Source organism: Monodon monoceros, unplaced genomic scaffold (genome assembly GCF_005190385.1).
Source record: "Monodon monoceros isolate NGI ecotype Baffin Bay Population unplaced genomic scaffold, NGI_Narwhal_1 Super_Scaffold_18, whole genome shotgun sequence".
Classification (NCBI taxonomy): domain Eukaryota; kingdom Metazoa; phylum Chordata; class Mammalia; order Artiodactyla; family Monodontidae; genus Monodon; species Monodon monoceros.
In genome coordinates this window covers 136265722-136281349 of record NW_021703774.1, presented here as the reverse complement: position 1 = coordinate 136281349, position 15628 = coordinate 136265722, and the positions used below count along the sequence as shown (strand labels likewise).

General features: G+C 48.4%; 1 protein-coding gene across 1 annotated transcript in view; it reads right to left on the bottom strand.

The window, feature by feature from the left end:
• GLIS1 (GLIS family zinc finger 1) overlaps positions 1-13207 on the bottom strand; it is a 227066-nt gene extending 213859 nt beyond the window's left edge. The window contains exons 1-2 of the mRNA XM_029229158.1: positions 13144-13207; positions 11845-12133 (exon numbers count right to left, since the gene is read on the bottom strand). Of these exons, the coding sequence (XP_029084991.1) occupies positions 11845-12091 (247 nt within the window). The 5' untranslated portion in view covers positions 12092-12133; positions 13144-13207. The remainder of the gene's footprint in view (positions 1-11844; positions 12134-13143) is intronic.
• Positions 13208-15628: the final 2421 nt, after the last annotated feature.

Below are 15628 nucleotides of genomic sequence, written 5' to 3'. Positions count from 1 at the left end.
AGAACAGGAACAGCATCATGAGTTTGGGAGGCAGAAGCAAGGTAATTCACCTGGATATTAGTGTCTGAAGGCAACTCCCAACCCAATAAACCAGGAACAGGGGGAGGGAGGGCTGTACCTCCTGACCCACCCCAGAAACAGCCCCAGCCCCCTCCTGCCAGACACCAGAGCCACCACAGGTTGAGTGAATGTCTTGGACGGACCCCAGGGCCAGGACTGTCAGACAGTTGTGCTGAGGTAGCCCATGCCCACCTGGGCAAGGGACATAGACAGCTCCTAACCTTCCCCTAACCCTAAGTGAAGCCCAGGTGCTTCAGATCTGTGTCCTCCAGTGCTGGGGTTAGGACCTCAGTCTCTGAAACCCCAAAGTCCTTATTCTTCTAATTTCTCCAAAAAAAAAAGAAAGAAAGAAAGAACAAAACAAAACAAAACACCAGAGTAAGGGGATGGGATACCGCAGTGTAGAGGAGAAACAGCATCAGACCAAGTCAGGCTTGGGGACCTAGGCCCAGCTCTGCCACTCAGTAAGAGCAGTAACAGCAGCTTACCTGTGGTACATACCTACTATGTGCCAGCCCCTGATCTAGGTGCTCTACAGACTCCTCACCTTAAGCCCCTCATTAACTCTGAGACAGGCATTATCTCCATTCTACAAATGAGAAAGACTGGGGCTCAGAGTCCAATGAACTTGCCCAAGGAAGTTCCAGCAAATGGTATAATCAGGATCTGAACTCAGTTCTGACTCCAAAAGCCATGTGGCCACCTTTGCACCGTAACATGACCTCTCTGAACCTTAGTTTTCCCATTTGTTCATAGGGGGATTGAATGAATAATAGTGATTTGGGCAGAGCTCTACAGTTAACAAAGCTCAAACCACAATAGTACCCAGAGAGGGGCCAGGAGGCCAACACAATCCCCCCGGGGTCTGTCTAAGCCTGTCCTGAAGTGGGGATCCAGGGTGTATACATCACTCTCCACCCCAGCAGGTGACCAAGAGCTGGCTCCTCGCTCTCATTTCCAGGGTTCTTCTTCATCTTAGAGAAATCTGGGTCAGATGTGTTGCAACCACCAATACCTGCTCTTTAAACCATAAGATGAGACACACTTTAAAGCACCTGGGACTTTGCCTAGACGGGGGGCAGGTGTGTGGCAAAGTGGGCCTACGATCCAGGCCAGTCACTCGGGACAGCCGTCAGGCCCCTAGCTCCTCCACCTGGCCCATGGCCTGGCAGCCACCAAGAAAGATCTGTGATCACTGAAGCCAACTCCTCCCAGAAAGGAGAGGAAAGGGAGGCCCAGACAGGTGAGAAGACTTGCCCAATGTCACCTAGAAAAGTAGGACAGACCTCGTTGTGAAGTGCCCCAGGACGGTGTGGGAAGGAGAATAGGGCTGTGTCTGTACTTGAGAACTCCTTGTGCATTCACTGGAGTCTCACATGTGCTGAGACCTTACCATGTGATTAACCTTGTAGGAAAAACAAAGACATAAAACTCAGCTTCTCCTTTCTAGGCTACAAGCTCCTTGAGGGCAGAGACTGGGTTGGAGTCCATTCCCAACCTTCCTTGACACCCACCTTGAGCCAGGCCCTGTGCTGGGCACTGGGATGCTGGAATAATGAGACTCTGCCCCTGTCCTCAAGGACACATAAGTAAATGGAAAATCGCTACAGAGTATGACCTGTGCTACCGCAGAAGGAAGGATAAAGGTGTGGGTGCCAGAGCTCTAGCATAACCAGGCCAAGGGAGAAAGGGAAGGCTTCCAGGAAGAGGTGGCACCTGAGCTGGGTCTTAAAGAATAAGTAGGAGTCAGATAGGTGAAAAGGAAGGGAAGAAAGGCCCTTCTAAGAGATTCTGTTTAACAAACATTTACATGGTAGCAATAACAATAACAATAATAACCCCAACATTAATTGAGCATCTTACCATGTGCCAATCTCTGTATTTAAGCACTTACACATGTATTAACTCGTTTCACCCTCGTAACAGTCTTTTGAAACTGTTACTATTATTATCCCCATTTTACAGGTAAGAATATTGAGGCCCAAAGAGCTTAATAACTTGCCCAATATCCCGAAGTTTGTACCTGGAACCAGAGTTCAAACATAGTGGTTTGGTTCCACACCTACAGCCCCAACCAGCACACTATTTGCTTCTCAGATATGTACTTTGCCAGACCTGGTACTGGATGTAAGGCTACAAAGATGAATATTTGAATATGAACTATTTTATGTTCCAAAATTGATTTTAAAAGGCACAAAAATGAATAAAAAGAAGCTCAAAGTGTGTAAGGACAGAAGGACAAGAGAAGATTCCAGGTCTGAAGCTGTGCAAGGAAAAGTCCGACGCTGGGACTTCCCTGGTGGCTCAGTGGTTAAGTATCCTCCTGGCAATGCAGGGGACACGGGTTCGAGCCCCGGTCCGGGAAGATCCCACATGCCGTGGAGCAACTAAGCCCGTGCTCCACAACAACAGAAGCCACCGGAATGAGAAGCCCGCACACCGCGACGAAGAGTAGCCCCCACTCACCGCAACTAAAGAAAGCCCGCACACAGCAACGAAGACCCAACGCAGCCAAAGATGAAAATAAATAAATAAATTTATAAGGAAAAAAAAAGAAAAAGAAAAATCCAACGCTGCTGGAGGACAAGCAAAGCAGACATTAGGAAGAGGTGGAACTGGATTGGCAGGAAGGCCTTGAACGCCAGACCAAGGGGCTCAGATTTCTTCCATCAGTCAACTGGTTGTGAATCTACATGCCAAGTTGTAATTTCAGGGGAGAGCTTGAAGGCAAAGACTGTCTATAGAACAAATCGATGTCTCTACAGATATGTGAGTGGTTGATAAAATATAAATCTATTTAAAAGAGCCCTTAAAACTAGTAACCTCCAGGTATTTTCTCCATCAACAGATACTAAAAATATAACAGCTATCTGGACAGGGGATCGATTTTTGTCCTTGTATTTAGAAAACCTGGATACCCCTGCTGTCAGGGATGGGAAGTAACAAAAAGGTTTTAAGCAAGGAATTCTTTGGATTGAAGGTCTGGGATTTTTGCCCTCCACCTACCCCTATACCTCCACCTCTCCAGGCTGGAAATCTACCATCTGAAGTCCCAAAGATGAGCCGAGCCCGGGGAAAAGCTCCAATGCAGAGATATTCTCACAAAGAGAGCTACGTAAGTACAAATGACTGTTTGATCAATCATTTGGCCTCAGCGTGGGATTTGGTTAGAATTAAAGCCATCTGGTTGGGGGGGGGGGGGGGGTGGGGGGGGGGGAAAGGAGGGCGGGAAAATGACCCACCCCCTCCCCCCAAAAAGCATTGTTAAAATATAACGGGGAAAAACAGTAAAGTCTCTGCTGTTATTTCAGCCTAAGCCACTTAATACTTCAGCACATAAAGCAACTTATTTTATGACCTTTTCCCTTTAAAAAGTAAATCAGAAGACACTGCCTTGAATTCAGATATCTCTGAAACACTCTACTCATCCCTCCCAGTGAAATATCCTGTTTCATAAACCTTCTTCGAGATACTTGAAACTGCAGATCACTAAATGCCTAGCTTTAGGCATCTGACATTCCAGAGAATTAATATTTAAACTTATTATAGGAAAAAAGAATTGAGTTTGGTTGAAGCATGAAATATTTAATAGTGTCTCCAAATTAGAAACCCGATTTTGTTTCGCACTGGAAATGCCAACGTTATTACCTGGGCTTTGCACTCAAATAAGATAAAATGCACAGGCGGTCTTGAGATTAAACACACAATTACGTCTGTTTTCTCCAGAGAGAAGGGGAGCGAGACAGGTTTGGGGAGTGGAAGCGATTGAGTTTCATTTTTACGATACACTTAAAATTATATTATCATTCTCTGCCTTGGGGGTTGGACTTGAGAGGGCTGAAGCTACTTAACCACTGAAAACTGTGTCAAGATCGGTGAATCCACGGAGGCCTGTTCGTGGGCTCATGAAACCGTCTACATCTCGGAATGGGCCCGCTGCTGGGCGAAACCCGGGAATTTTCTCTACTCACTAGGACAAAAGTATTAAGTGGTTTGGGATAAAAATTAAGCTTCAATTGACACAGTGGATCCTGGCAGCCTCTGCCGGCACGTGTAATTTATTTACAGGGTTGGAAAGTCGGCAAAATACATCATCAACTCTTATACAAACTTCTATTAGGTATTAAATACCCAGGCCTCAGAGAAGTAATTCATACAGTCCACCAACGTTCCAAAATAAACCCAATCTCCAGGCCCTCCGGAGAGCTTAAAACAGCAAATGGGATCTGTATTTTTAAAACTGGGTTTATAATACGCCCTGGTTTCTTGCTAAAGCCTTATTTGCCATCAAACCTGTTATTTAAAAACAAAAGCAACAACATCTAAAAGAGCAATCTGGCTGCTAGAAAAGACACAAATAGGAAGAGACTGGGCCACAATGCAAGCAGGCCATCCCTGATACCCCTTCATACTCTCCCTTTCAGACCCAGGGTCAACATCCAAAGGCAAAGAAGCTTTGGGCAATAAAGCCTCCTGCAATTTCCACTTCAGAAGAAGTATGATCCCTTGAGAATGTCCACACTCACATTCTCATGAATGCACACACCCCCATGCAAGACCACAGACACAACCCAGCCGTGGGACCTCTTCCTTCCATAGAGGGTCATTTGACTCATTCATCATTTGACACAAAAGACCCATTTCCCACAAACTCTCAAGTTCACTCTGATCCCTGGCCTGTTCTCCCCACAAGCCTTTCTTCATCCCACCAAGCGTTTAATAAGAAATAATTATTTAATAGATCTCAAACCATCATGTCCAGTGAAGCATGCATTCTACACACGACGTGTGATGCGATCATGAGGAATTCTCTTCAAACAGAAGTCTTCAGAACCGATGGAAGGGCGACTGCAGCCAGGGCTCGGGCAACAAAGCTCCCCAAACTGCATGACAGGCTCAAAGAAGGACCTGAACCTGCAGTAACCGGCGGAATGAGTGTATGCGCTGCTTCTGAGAAGGGGCTGCTTCTAGGGGCCCTCCAGTCTCGGACTCCTTACCTGAGGACTCCATGTCACAACCAGGAACCACTGTCCTTCTACCACTTCTGCAGCCGAGCAGTGGGCAGAGCCCAATGGAGGCAGAGCCCCCCCTAAAATCACACCTCAGCCTGTTAGCTGAGACTCAGAAGTCTGCTCCGGGGACTGGTCATCCAGACCGGCCTGTGGCCTTCTGCTGCCTTCCCCCAGGGTTCGGGCACGCTCTGCAGCCACAGCGACTCCTTGCCACTACTTGGGTTTTAAGGGCTGTCCGTGAGAGCTCTGTGTTTTAGGAGGAAAGCACAGGCTTTGCAGTCAGACAGAGCTGGGTTCAAATTCCAGCCTCTATTACCTGCTACCTAGACAGTGAGTCACTGTGAATTACATCGTAAGCTCATTATTTGGACAAATCAATTAACTTTTCCAAGCCTCATTTCCCCCATCTGTAAATTTAGAATAATGCCTCCTTTCCTCATAGGGTTGTTGGGCTTTATTAAGTGCAATGACAGCTATAAACTGCTAGGCCTGGCAATGAGTAGGTGTTCAATAAAGATTAGTTGACCTCCCGCCCTCTTCCGGTTCCTTCTGTGCTCTACTTCAGGAGTCAAGAGTTCCAAAGAGATGAAATCTAGAACCTGACCTCTTTCCATACCCTAGATCCTTCCCAACTGCCCCAGCCAAGTTCATGTAGAATCCCAGAGCAACAGAGTAAGAAGAGACTATGGGTCATCCTATGGAACTGCTTCCCATTTTACAGATGGGGAAACCAAGACTCAAAGCCAAGGGCATGGCCCACATGCATTGAGGCTGTACAATGGCGCGTGTGTTTGCTCCAGACAGTCCCAACCATAACCACCAAAAAAATTCAGGCCATGCAGGAAATGCATTATTCAGTGAGCGGACTGAAGGGCTCCTCTCAGTGCATCTGACTCAAATGCTGACTTTAAAAACACAGCTCGTAATGCTAACACAATCCGCCTCAATCCACCGGAAACCTTCTGAAGGAATAACCCTTTGGAGTTTAGGGAAAGACGGGGAAAAGGAGAAAACAGATGCTTCAAGTGACTTTAAACTAAAAGACACTGGGTTAGGGTTGTATTTTCTCCACCCCACCCCACCCCAGGTCTCTGTTTTCTTTCAGTTTCTTATAAATAAGGCTTTAGGAGACCAAAGCAGCCACAAAACTTTTCGCCTCTCTTTTCTGCTTCCCTTAACTCAGTAACTCAGCTATCAGTCCCGGACTTTGCTTCTAACGCCAAAGCATTTTTTTTTTCATTGTAAACTATTAATTCAGGCAGCGGCTGTTGATAAACAAGAAGTCCGTTTTTAAACTGCTAGAATCATTAGCACAGGGAAGGCGAGCTGCACAAATATTTCAGGAGGTTGCTCTTTTTTCCTGGCCCTGGTATCGCAGCTGGGCTTTCTGCACGTTGCAGTTGAATTTTTCAAAGCCCAGGGTAGAGTTTGTTTCATTTCTTCTCCCCCTTGAACTGACTGTCTTTGTTTCTTTAAACACAAAAATAGACTACCCCCAACCAGAAGAAACAACTGCAAGTCTCTAGGTCTAAACTAATTGCAACTAAAATCTGTATTAGGGAAAAAAAAAATAGCAAACCACACACTGTAATTTAACTTTGAATATAATCACAGATACAAGGTGAGGTTGTTGAAATACTACCATATCACCTTCAAAACAAGGAACTGCTTTTCTAAGAAAATTGAGAGAAAGAAGGGAGATTATCCTTTCTATGCAAAAGTCACCGTTAGCGACAATCACTGGTCAATTTACAAATAAAGTTGGTATTTATTTGTTTGTTGTTTTTTTTCCCTATTCCTATCCAAAAAAGGGTTGAAAACCCCATTCCAAACTTTAGTTTCTCCCCTTTTCTAGGATGCTGGCCAAACTCCACAAAATAAAACCAAAGAAAATGATGATAATTATGCAACATTCAGAACAAAGAACATAAGAATATATTTTTTTAAATGATTCATTGTGCACTTATGCCTGTAATGGGATTTTAACACACTGTAAAAATAAGTGTGCTGGCTCACTTCGCTTCTCATGCAACTGTAACGCAGGGAGATGAAGAACTCAAAGATGGGGTGAGGTTTTTTTTTTTTCCAGAAGGAGGAGAAGTGTGAAGGAAAACCACGGCGTATAACCACGGCATATAAAGAAACATGTATTTTCATCACAGATGGAGCAACACAGCCTATGGATATGATTCCGCAGCCAAGATAGTCCTGAGACCTCAGCCCAGCTGAGCACTTCAGGTAAACGACTCAGAAACAACTAAGCCTAAATTAAGTTACGATCTCATGTGCTGGTCCCCTTTCCATTTTGCACGCCAAGTCTTAGCAGCTTCTAGAGAGCTTAGGAGGCAGGAAGGGAAGAGGAATTCTAGCCACACAAGATTCTTAGGGAATCTTTGGGAATTATATTTCCGTTACATGTCTATAAAAGATTTGTCGGGTACATAATTCTTATGACTGTAGACGCAACATGTTCCTATCTTATTTGTGTACCCACACACATACATGTTTCTCTTTGTCTCACTGAGCCTGACATTTGGCCAGCAGGTTTTTCTCCCCCTTATTTGAAACCTCAAGCACTGAAAAAATTTGGATCTGATTATTTCCGGATCACAGGACCAGCACTTTAAAATGGATGAAATGCAAGCAAATTGCCCACTAGAGCCGGAGGGGGTAAATGCTTTCAAAATAACTCATACCTTTCTATTATGGATGTGCTGGCCCCTCAAAAGCCTCCCCAGAACATCACAGTGGCTTCTGATTCAGATGAAGAAACTCTATCAGGTAATGTCCACCAAAACTGTCATGTCTTACTTTCCACCACCAGCCCCTAATGTCCCTAATGCAATCTACAACTGCTTTCCTTTTTCGTTTTCATTTTTAAAGAAAAATATATATACTTTTTTTTAAGTTACAAGATTAACTACTCTTTGGAATTTTCAGCCACGTTATGCTGGCCTTTTACTAATGGCAGAGTCCACGTCTGTCATGATCATCAGCCTCCTTTTTGTTGCTGGGATGTGTCTAGTCTCAGAGCACAATGAAAATGGCCCAGTGAGTCGCTGAGAATTACACAGTGCGCTCATTATCTGGTTCGGTCTGAGAGCAGTAATTCTGGTCAAACGGAATCTTCTGGTAAACTACGAAGTTATCTAATGATGGCATAGATACTAGTTACCAACTTCCAAAGATTCGAGACAGAAGACATACCAAAAGCAAAAATATTTTAAATTCTCTGGGAACATTCGGGAGGCCGTCATGAACACCCAGCTCTCGGCCCCCAACACACACACATAGAAGGTACAAGTTGTGGAACCAGAATCAAACTTTGCAACAGGAAGCCTTAGAAACTGCCACTTACTGTCTGTAGCCTTGAGCACATCCTTGAACCTTAATGTCTTCATCTATAAAATGGGAATCACAGTAATAAGAAGCCAGCGCTTCTACATCTGTCCCCTCGGAACAGCCCGCAAGGTAGGCAGAGCTCAGCTGGCATGAGGACAGATGAGGGAACGTGTGGGGGACACACGCTGAAAACTGTAAAGCACTGTGCACAGGGAGCGAGCATCATCGGGCCATCGCCACAAAGCTGACGGCCTCCATAAAGTCCAGATGTTTACTTTCTTTCCTTGTCAGGACTTCGAAAAGCAGAGTGTCGGGTATTTAATAATAAGAAAGAAAAAACGTAGCATCTGGTAATTTGGCCTTTTCAGCTGTTTGGAATCTGGATAAACAGGACTCTGTCATAAACAGATCGTGATTCTTATTGTAAATGATGACAGTGTTAGTCCATGACGACGCACCATCCCCAGTGCCTCCTAACTCCAGATCTGGAAACGCAGAGGACCCCAACATTTATGGACAAGCTGCTGGATTCAAGAGCTCACTCCCTTCCTCGGCTTAGGGTCTGTCCGAAACGGAAGGCAGATCATTTGAAACCTGATTCCAAACCAAGCAATACTGTCTTCTCTCTGGTCACCAGGCAGCAGTGGCCACAAAAGACCTGCAGCTTGGCTCCTCTCAGCTTCCTCTGGCTAGGGCACCAGAGTTAAAGTCGTTAAAGTCAACATTTAAAAAATCAAACCTCTCTCCCTCCTCACCCTACCCTCTTTATCTCAAGTATTGCTGACCATAACACGGTGCCCTACAAGAATTAATAAAAGTGACCCCTTTTTCCTTCTTAGTTTATAAAGTATTCTTACAACAACTGTTTCATTTTCCCTTGGGAGGAAGCATTATTACCTCTCGTGCAAATGGAAAACCAGAAGTTGAGAACGTTAAACACATTACAAGAGTAATCTCCAAAATAACCAGGCACTGAGGCGGCCCTTTCACACTCTATCACTAATGCTCTCTTCAGTCTTTCCAAGTAAGTCTCACGGTAGATTTACAAATGAGGAACCTAAGGCTCAGAGAAGGGAAATAACTTCCCCTGGTCCCACAGATCCTGGATGGCAGAGTCTTACAATTTCCAGCACGGTCAATAAATATTTTTCAGTTGGTATTCTTACCTGTCTGTTTCCAATAAGCCTGAGACTTGGAGCTAGACACCAAATATTCAAAGGGTTGCGATGTCTAGGGAATATTTGGGTGGGAATGGCGGCAGTAAGAAGGTTTCCTTTACGGCATTTTCAAGAGGGCTGCCCAGCTCTGGTTTTGTGACAGGCCACTGCCTGGCTTGACTGTGGGGAAAAATTCGCACAGAGGGACAGAGGCCAGGTCCAAGCAATGGGCTGGCCAGAAACCCCGCACCCAGTAGGTCTCAGTTTCCTCATCTTTTAAATGGGTGGGACAAATCCTACCCCACCAGCCTTGCTGGGGGCTATGAAGAAAACAGCAGCATCTTAAAAAATTTAATCAGTACAACCATCTTAAGGTACAAAGAAAGAGGTGCTTCCTCACATTCTTTTAGCCTCCTCTGCCCCTTTCAAATATAATCCTGATTTAAAGATCTCATGTTTTAGACATTGGGGGTGTGTGGATAAAAATAATTGGGATTTGGGGGAATGGAAGTCAGAAGGTGTACACAATGCATCCAGACGAAAGGTCTCTAACTACGGCTTGGAACAAAGGCTATGTTTGGGAGAGCCATTTATTAGGTCTGCAGAGAACTCGATCTTCAATTGACAGCTATTTTTTTTTTTTAAACACAAAATGTTGCAGGAGGGTATCTATTTAAGGGAGGATTGTGTATGGAGTGGGGCAAGGGAGGGGGCTCAGGGCAGCAAATATTACTCATGTCTTGCTGCACAGCCCTCTCTCTCCCTAGTAAAAGAGAACCTCATGTGTGTATTCCAGTAATAATACACTAAAGGTGTTTTTCTCTGTATCTACCCTTTAAAAAATGACCTCTATCTCTTGGAGAAGAGACTGACACTTAAAACAACGAGACAAGGGCTTCCCTCGTGGCGCAGTGGTTGAGAGTCCGCCTGCCGATGCAGGGGACATGGGTTCGTGCCCTGGTCTGGGAAGATCCCACATGCCGCAGAGCGGCTGGGCCTGTGAGCCATGGCCATGGCCATGGCGTCCGGAGCCTGTGCTCCGCAATGGGAGAGGCCACAACAGTGAGAGGTCCGCGTACAGCCATAAATAAATAAATAAATAAAACAACGAGACAAGAAATAGTGCTCTCCTACAAAGTCAGGTGTTTTCATTAAAAAGAAAAAAGTGTTTATATTTATTTCATTTTACTAGTCTTTGCATTGGGGAGTTGGGGTTGTTTTGTTTTGTTTTGTTTTTAACCTAAAAGGAGCTCTCATCTCTAAAAGCAAGCCACCCAACCTTTTCTAAGTTGCTGGGGCTGATTGATGCTAAAGTAGTGATGCCTACAGAGCCATAAAACACACTTTTTTCCTTCCTTAAGAATCAGCTGGAAATAGAACCAAGAGGTCCCAAACACTAAAATAATGAAACCCCAAAGCTTTGGTTTCTCCCAGGGAAAAAAGGTGGGGGCAGGGGGGAGGACACAGTGCCTCAACAATTTCCCCAATTTCTGGTTAATTATCTGTCAGCATGAAACTTATAAAAAATGGCTCAATAATAATTAACTGTGATGAGAAGAACATGTTCATGAGAATCCAGCCTCATTGCTGACTTTGACCCATTAATTATACTGGAGCCTGCACCTTATACCCACCAGCCTCACTGGGTAGAGGAAGGGTATTGCAAACTAACTTTTGACCCAAAACTATGCTTCTGAAGCAACAAATACAGAACAGCCATTGTTAAAGTCGGGACTTGACTCAGGCTAGATTATAGATTCATAAAATTTTCCATCAGGAATCCAGAAATCATCTGGTATAATTAATTCCTTACTTGACAGATGGGGAAACTGAGGTCCCAACAGGCGAGGGGTCTTGCTGAAGGCTTCTGGTTTTTGTTATTGAGGGAGACTGCAATACTTCAAAGGATGCCTTTAGCAGCCTCAGAGATAGACATACTCGAGTTGCTACTCATCCTAATTTATAATAAGATTTTGACAAGTTTCACACAACTTTTATCAGAAACATACAGAAGCAAAATTATGTAATCTGAGCTGTCTATACACCCATCTTCCCCAATATAGGCTACTGAGTTTAAATTAGATGCTTCCTAAACAATCATCGTTTCAGAATGACAAGCGAGTCCCAAACAACTCGAGAGAAACTGATGAACTCCGGAGAAAGTTCTACCAAGTTTTCTCCGGAGTATTCCTACAAAGGCCTGCGGTAGAAACGTCAAAGAGCCCAAATCTCTCCACACCCACGGCCAGGCACGTCGGCGGGGCCGGACTTACCCTTACCGGCGGCAGAGGCCTTGGACGGACCGTAGTCTCGGGGGCTCCGGGGCTCGAGGAGGTCGTGGGCGCGCAGTGGCGCGGGCAGCAAGTCACGCGGACCCCCATCCCCGCAGCCCCCGCTGCTCACCGTGACCCTAAAGGCCATGTGCGGGCCGAGGGCAGCGGGCCCCCGGCCGGGACCCGGAGCGCCGGGGGCCTCCTTCGGCCTCTTGTCTGAGTGCGCCTCGGCCACCTCGCAGTGCATGGCGCCGGGGCGGGGCGCACCGCTGGAGGTCGCGCCGGGCTCCTGCGGAGGGGAGAAAGCACAGGCGCGTTAGAATGAGCGGAGCGGTCCCCTTCTCGTCCGGAGGCCGAGGTTTGGTCAGGTCACCATCCCTCCGTTTATTCCTCCTTTTTGAAATGGGTTCGCGCCACCACACTCACCCTAACGTGACACTCACCCTAACCAACCTGATCCGCGTAAAAGGCCCCTTCCAGGGCGCAGGAGCGGCTGGCCGTTCTTCCCTGGCTTGTGGAGGGCCCGGCCACCCAATCCGCCCCCACCAAGCCCTCTTTGGACGAATGGGGAAACTGAGGCCTGGAGAAGGGACAGCGCCTGTGCGCGTCACCCAGTGAGATACAGAGCGGGCGGCAACCAGAGATTCCCGGAGCAGGGCTCCGGCGAAGCCGCGGAGACTGCTCGGGGTAGGTCACCCGCTGCACTCCTCGCCTCGTGGGCGCTCTGGGAGCCGGCTGCGCGCAGGGACCGCGGACTGAGCACCCACAGGCCGGGGGAGAGACCCTCTGAGATCCCACCACCACCACCCAAGCTGCGAAAATGGGAGTCGGAGGATAGGCGCTCACTCCCGCGACGCGAACCCATCACACGCACACTCCCACGCGCAGCTGAGAAAACGAACCTATCGCGCGTGCAAACCTGCACAAAGTCGGTAGCCCATGCACGCCCGCTCCCACACACACCAAACACCCCGCAAATGCACACTCGGGGACACGACGTGCCATACACACTACCCTCATTCACCCGCTCAGACTCTCAGCAACACTAGCAGCCGCACACGGTCTCACACTCCCCGCGCGCGCGCGCTGCGTGCCCCTCCACAGAGCCTTGGGCCTTCCATCGTCCCTCCTGGAAAAGGGCCCCGGGCCCCCAAACTCTCCTTTCCCCTCGCCCTCCCCGCGCCATCCCAAAGCTCCCCAATTCCACCTTCCCTGGGACGCCAGCCTCGGATGTCTGGCCGGGCGCCCTCCCGCTTCCCGGGCCGCGGGCCGCGCCCCCTCTCACCTCGCCCCGCTCACCTCGCGGCGGCCGCAGCAGCTTGCTCCCGGGGCGCGAGGCTAGGCGCGCCTCCACTGGCGCCGCAGCCCCAGCAGCAGCAGAGTCCAGCGGGGCGGCACCCCGGGGCGGGGGCGGGGCCTCGGCCGGCCTGACAGCCTCTCCAGCCACTGGCTCGCTGCGGCCGCCCCACCGAGGCCAATCGCGGCGCGAGGGCGGGGCGTCCGCCCTCGGGCCAGGGCCAGACGGGCGCAAGGCTGGGCGGAGGGTTTGACAGGCGGCGGCCAGCGGCGCCCGGTGCTGTGCGGCCCCCCTCCTCAGGCTGCCGATGAGGGCAGGCCCGCGGGGCGGCGCCGCGGGCTGCAGGGCCTGGGCTCTGTCGTCGGGGCTGGGCTGGCCAGGGCGGTGGAACGCCTTGGGTATCAGGAAAGCCGGGCTCAACCTGGCTCTCTTCCGCCTTTCCCAGTGGCTGAGACAAGACCCTTCTTGCCCTGTCCAGCATCAGTTTTCTCCTGGTCAAATGGGACCGGCCAACCCTGCTACCGCGGAGACAATGGATGTGAAAGTGCTTTAAAGGTTTCCTGCAGAATCCAACCCGCTCACTCCAGAGGTCCCACAGCTTTCACAGCGGGTCAGCAGCGAGGTTGGGACCGAACCCACGGCTCTCAGACCACTTGTCTTAAGTTTTTGTTTCTGTGGTGTTTTTCACCAAAAAGGAAACAGACTAGAGGGTCTCTCATTCCGAAGTTAAACAAAAATAGATACCCGGATCCCAACTAGAAAACACCCCAAGTGAATCTGTGAATCTGTCTGGGAGCAGGGTCCCAGCACCTCGAATTTTAGCGAGCCCCCAGGAGGTGCTTACAGCCCTGGGGGTTGAGACCCACTCCTCTAAGTTCCTCCAGGACCTGCAACCTGGTTCCCCTGCATTCTGGCTCCCCTCACAGACAGCAGTGTCCCAGTGAGTCCTGCCCAATGTGTACAAAGAACACTGGACCAAGAACAAGACCTCAGGGCGACTGGAAGCAGTAGCTCAGTTCCCTTTTCTGAGCCTCAGTTTCCTCCTGTGTAAAATGGGGTTGTTCACCCAGGCCAGGTCTATTTGCCAAGGCTACTGGAGGTTCCACCCAGGTCCTTGAGACCGTCTCTGCATTTCATGTTGGCCTGCCCCACTCCACACTGTTTACTGGTGATCTGGGCCCACTCCAAGGAGCCTGCCTGGCTCCGTACTCTTTGAAGAGAGGGGTCTGGTCTCTTTGGCCTTGGTCTAAAATTGAAAAATGTATATGGAGCCCCTCCCTACTACTCAACAAGTCAGGCCTCACAACATAGGAGTCCACACAGAGTAAGAGACCTCAAGCAGCATCCCCGGATTCTTGGAAAACCAGGATTTCAGAATCACAGAATCCTAAAATCTGATTTCTATCATTGGTTAAATATAGCATCTTACAGTTAGAGAGCAATAAAGGTAGGAAGGACCTTGGAGATTTCATTAGACCCACCCCCACGTTCAGAGGAGAGAGGATGTGACCGGCCCACAGTATGGTGGGGTGTGGCAGAGCTGGCACTGGAATGCAGGCTTCCTGACTCCTAGTCCAGCACTCTTCCTCTATACCAGCCTGATGCCTCTAATAGGTACAGGATGTCAGCCAATCCCACGCATTGCACACAGGCCAAGGGCCATGGGCTGCATAAGAGCACAAAGGTCTTGCCTCTACCCGAGGATCTGGAGTTGGGTATTACTGCTACTTATATGGCAGGAGGGGAAGGGATGGAAGGAGTAAGAGTAGCTCACCAATGCCTCCAACGCACCACCAGGTGCTCCTCCCCCACCCCCTCACTCTTCTGAAGCTTTAGGGCTGGTTCTGGCACCAATAAGCCTTGCGGCTTTAGGTAAATCAGGACCTCATTCTGCACCTAAGTTTCCCCCTCAGAAAGCAAGAGGACTGGGAGATCACTGACCTTTCCAGTTCTGCTCTTTGGTGAGGCCAGGAACCAAGTCCTCCGCCTTACCTCCCCACCACACGTACACACACATACCCACACGCACAGCACTGCACACTTAGTCAGAACTCAGGAAACATTTGCTCTAGAAGTCACTTAATGAACTGGAACTGCAGGCAAAGAATCTCCAAATTTCCAGGTTGCAGCAACAGCTCATTTAGTTATTCTTTGCTGAGCACCTACCCTGATCCAAGTCCCATGCCTGAGCTAGGGACATGGAGATCCTGCCTTTCCCTCAGTGAACTCACAGCTCCACCCTACCAGTACGGATGGGTTTGTGAAGCCTGGCAAAGCAATGAGAAGGTTAATCTACTCAATAGAACAGACCTCTTAAACGTGGTATGTGGCAGGACCTCTTTGCAGATATACAGAATCCAGCGGGTATATACATTTTTCTTTTTCCTAGAAGAAAACACAAGAAGTGTTAACAGTGGTTAAGGGAATGGAGGACTGGGGGAAAGCCTGTACTTTTCATTTTACACTTCTCTGAACTGTTTGTATTTT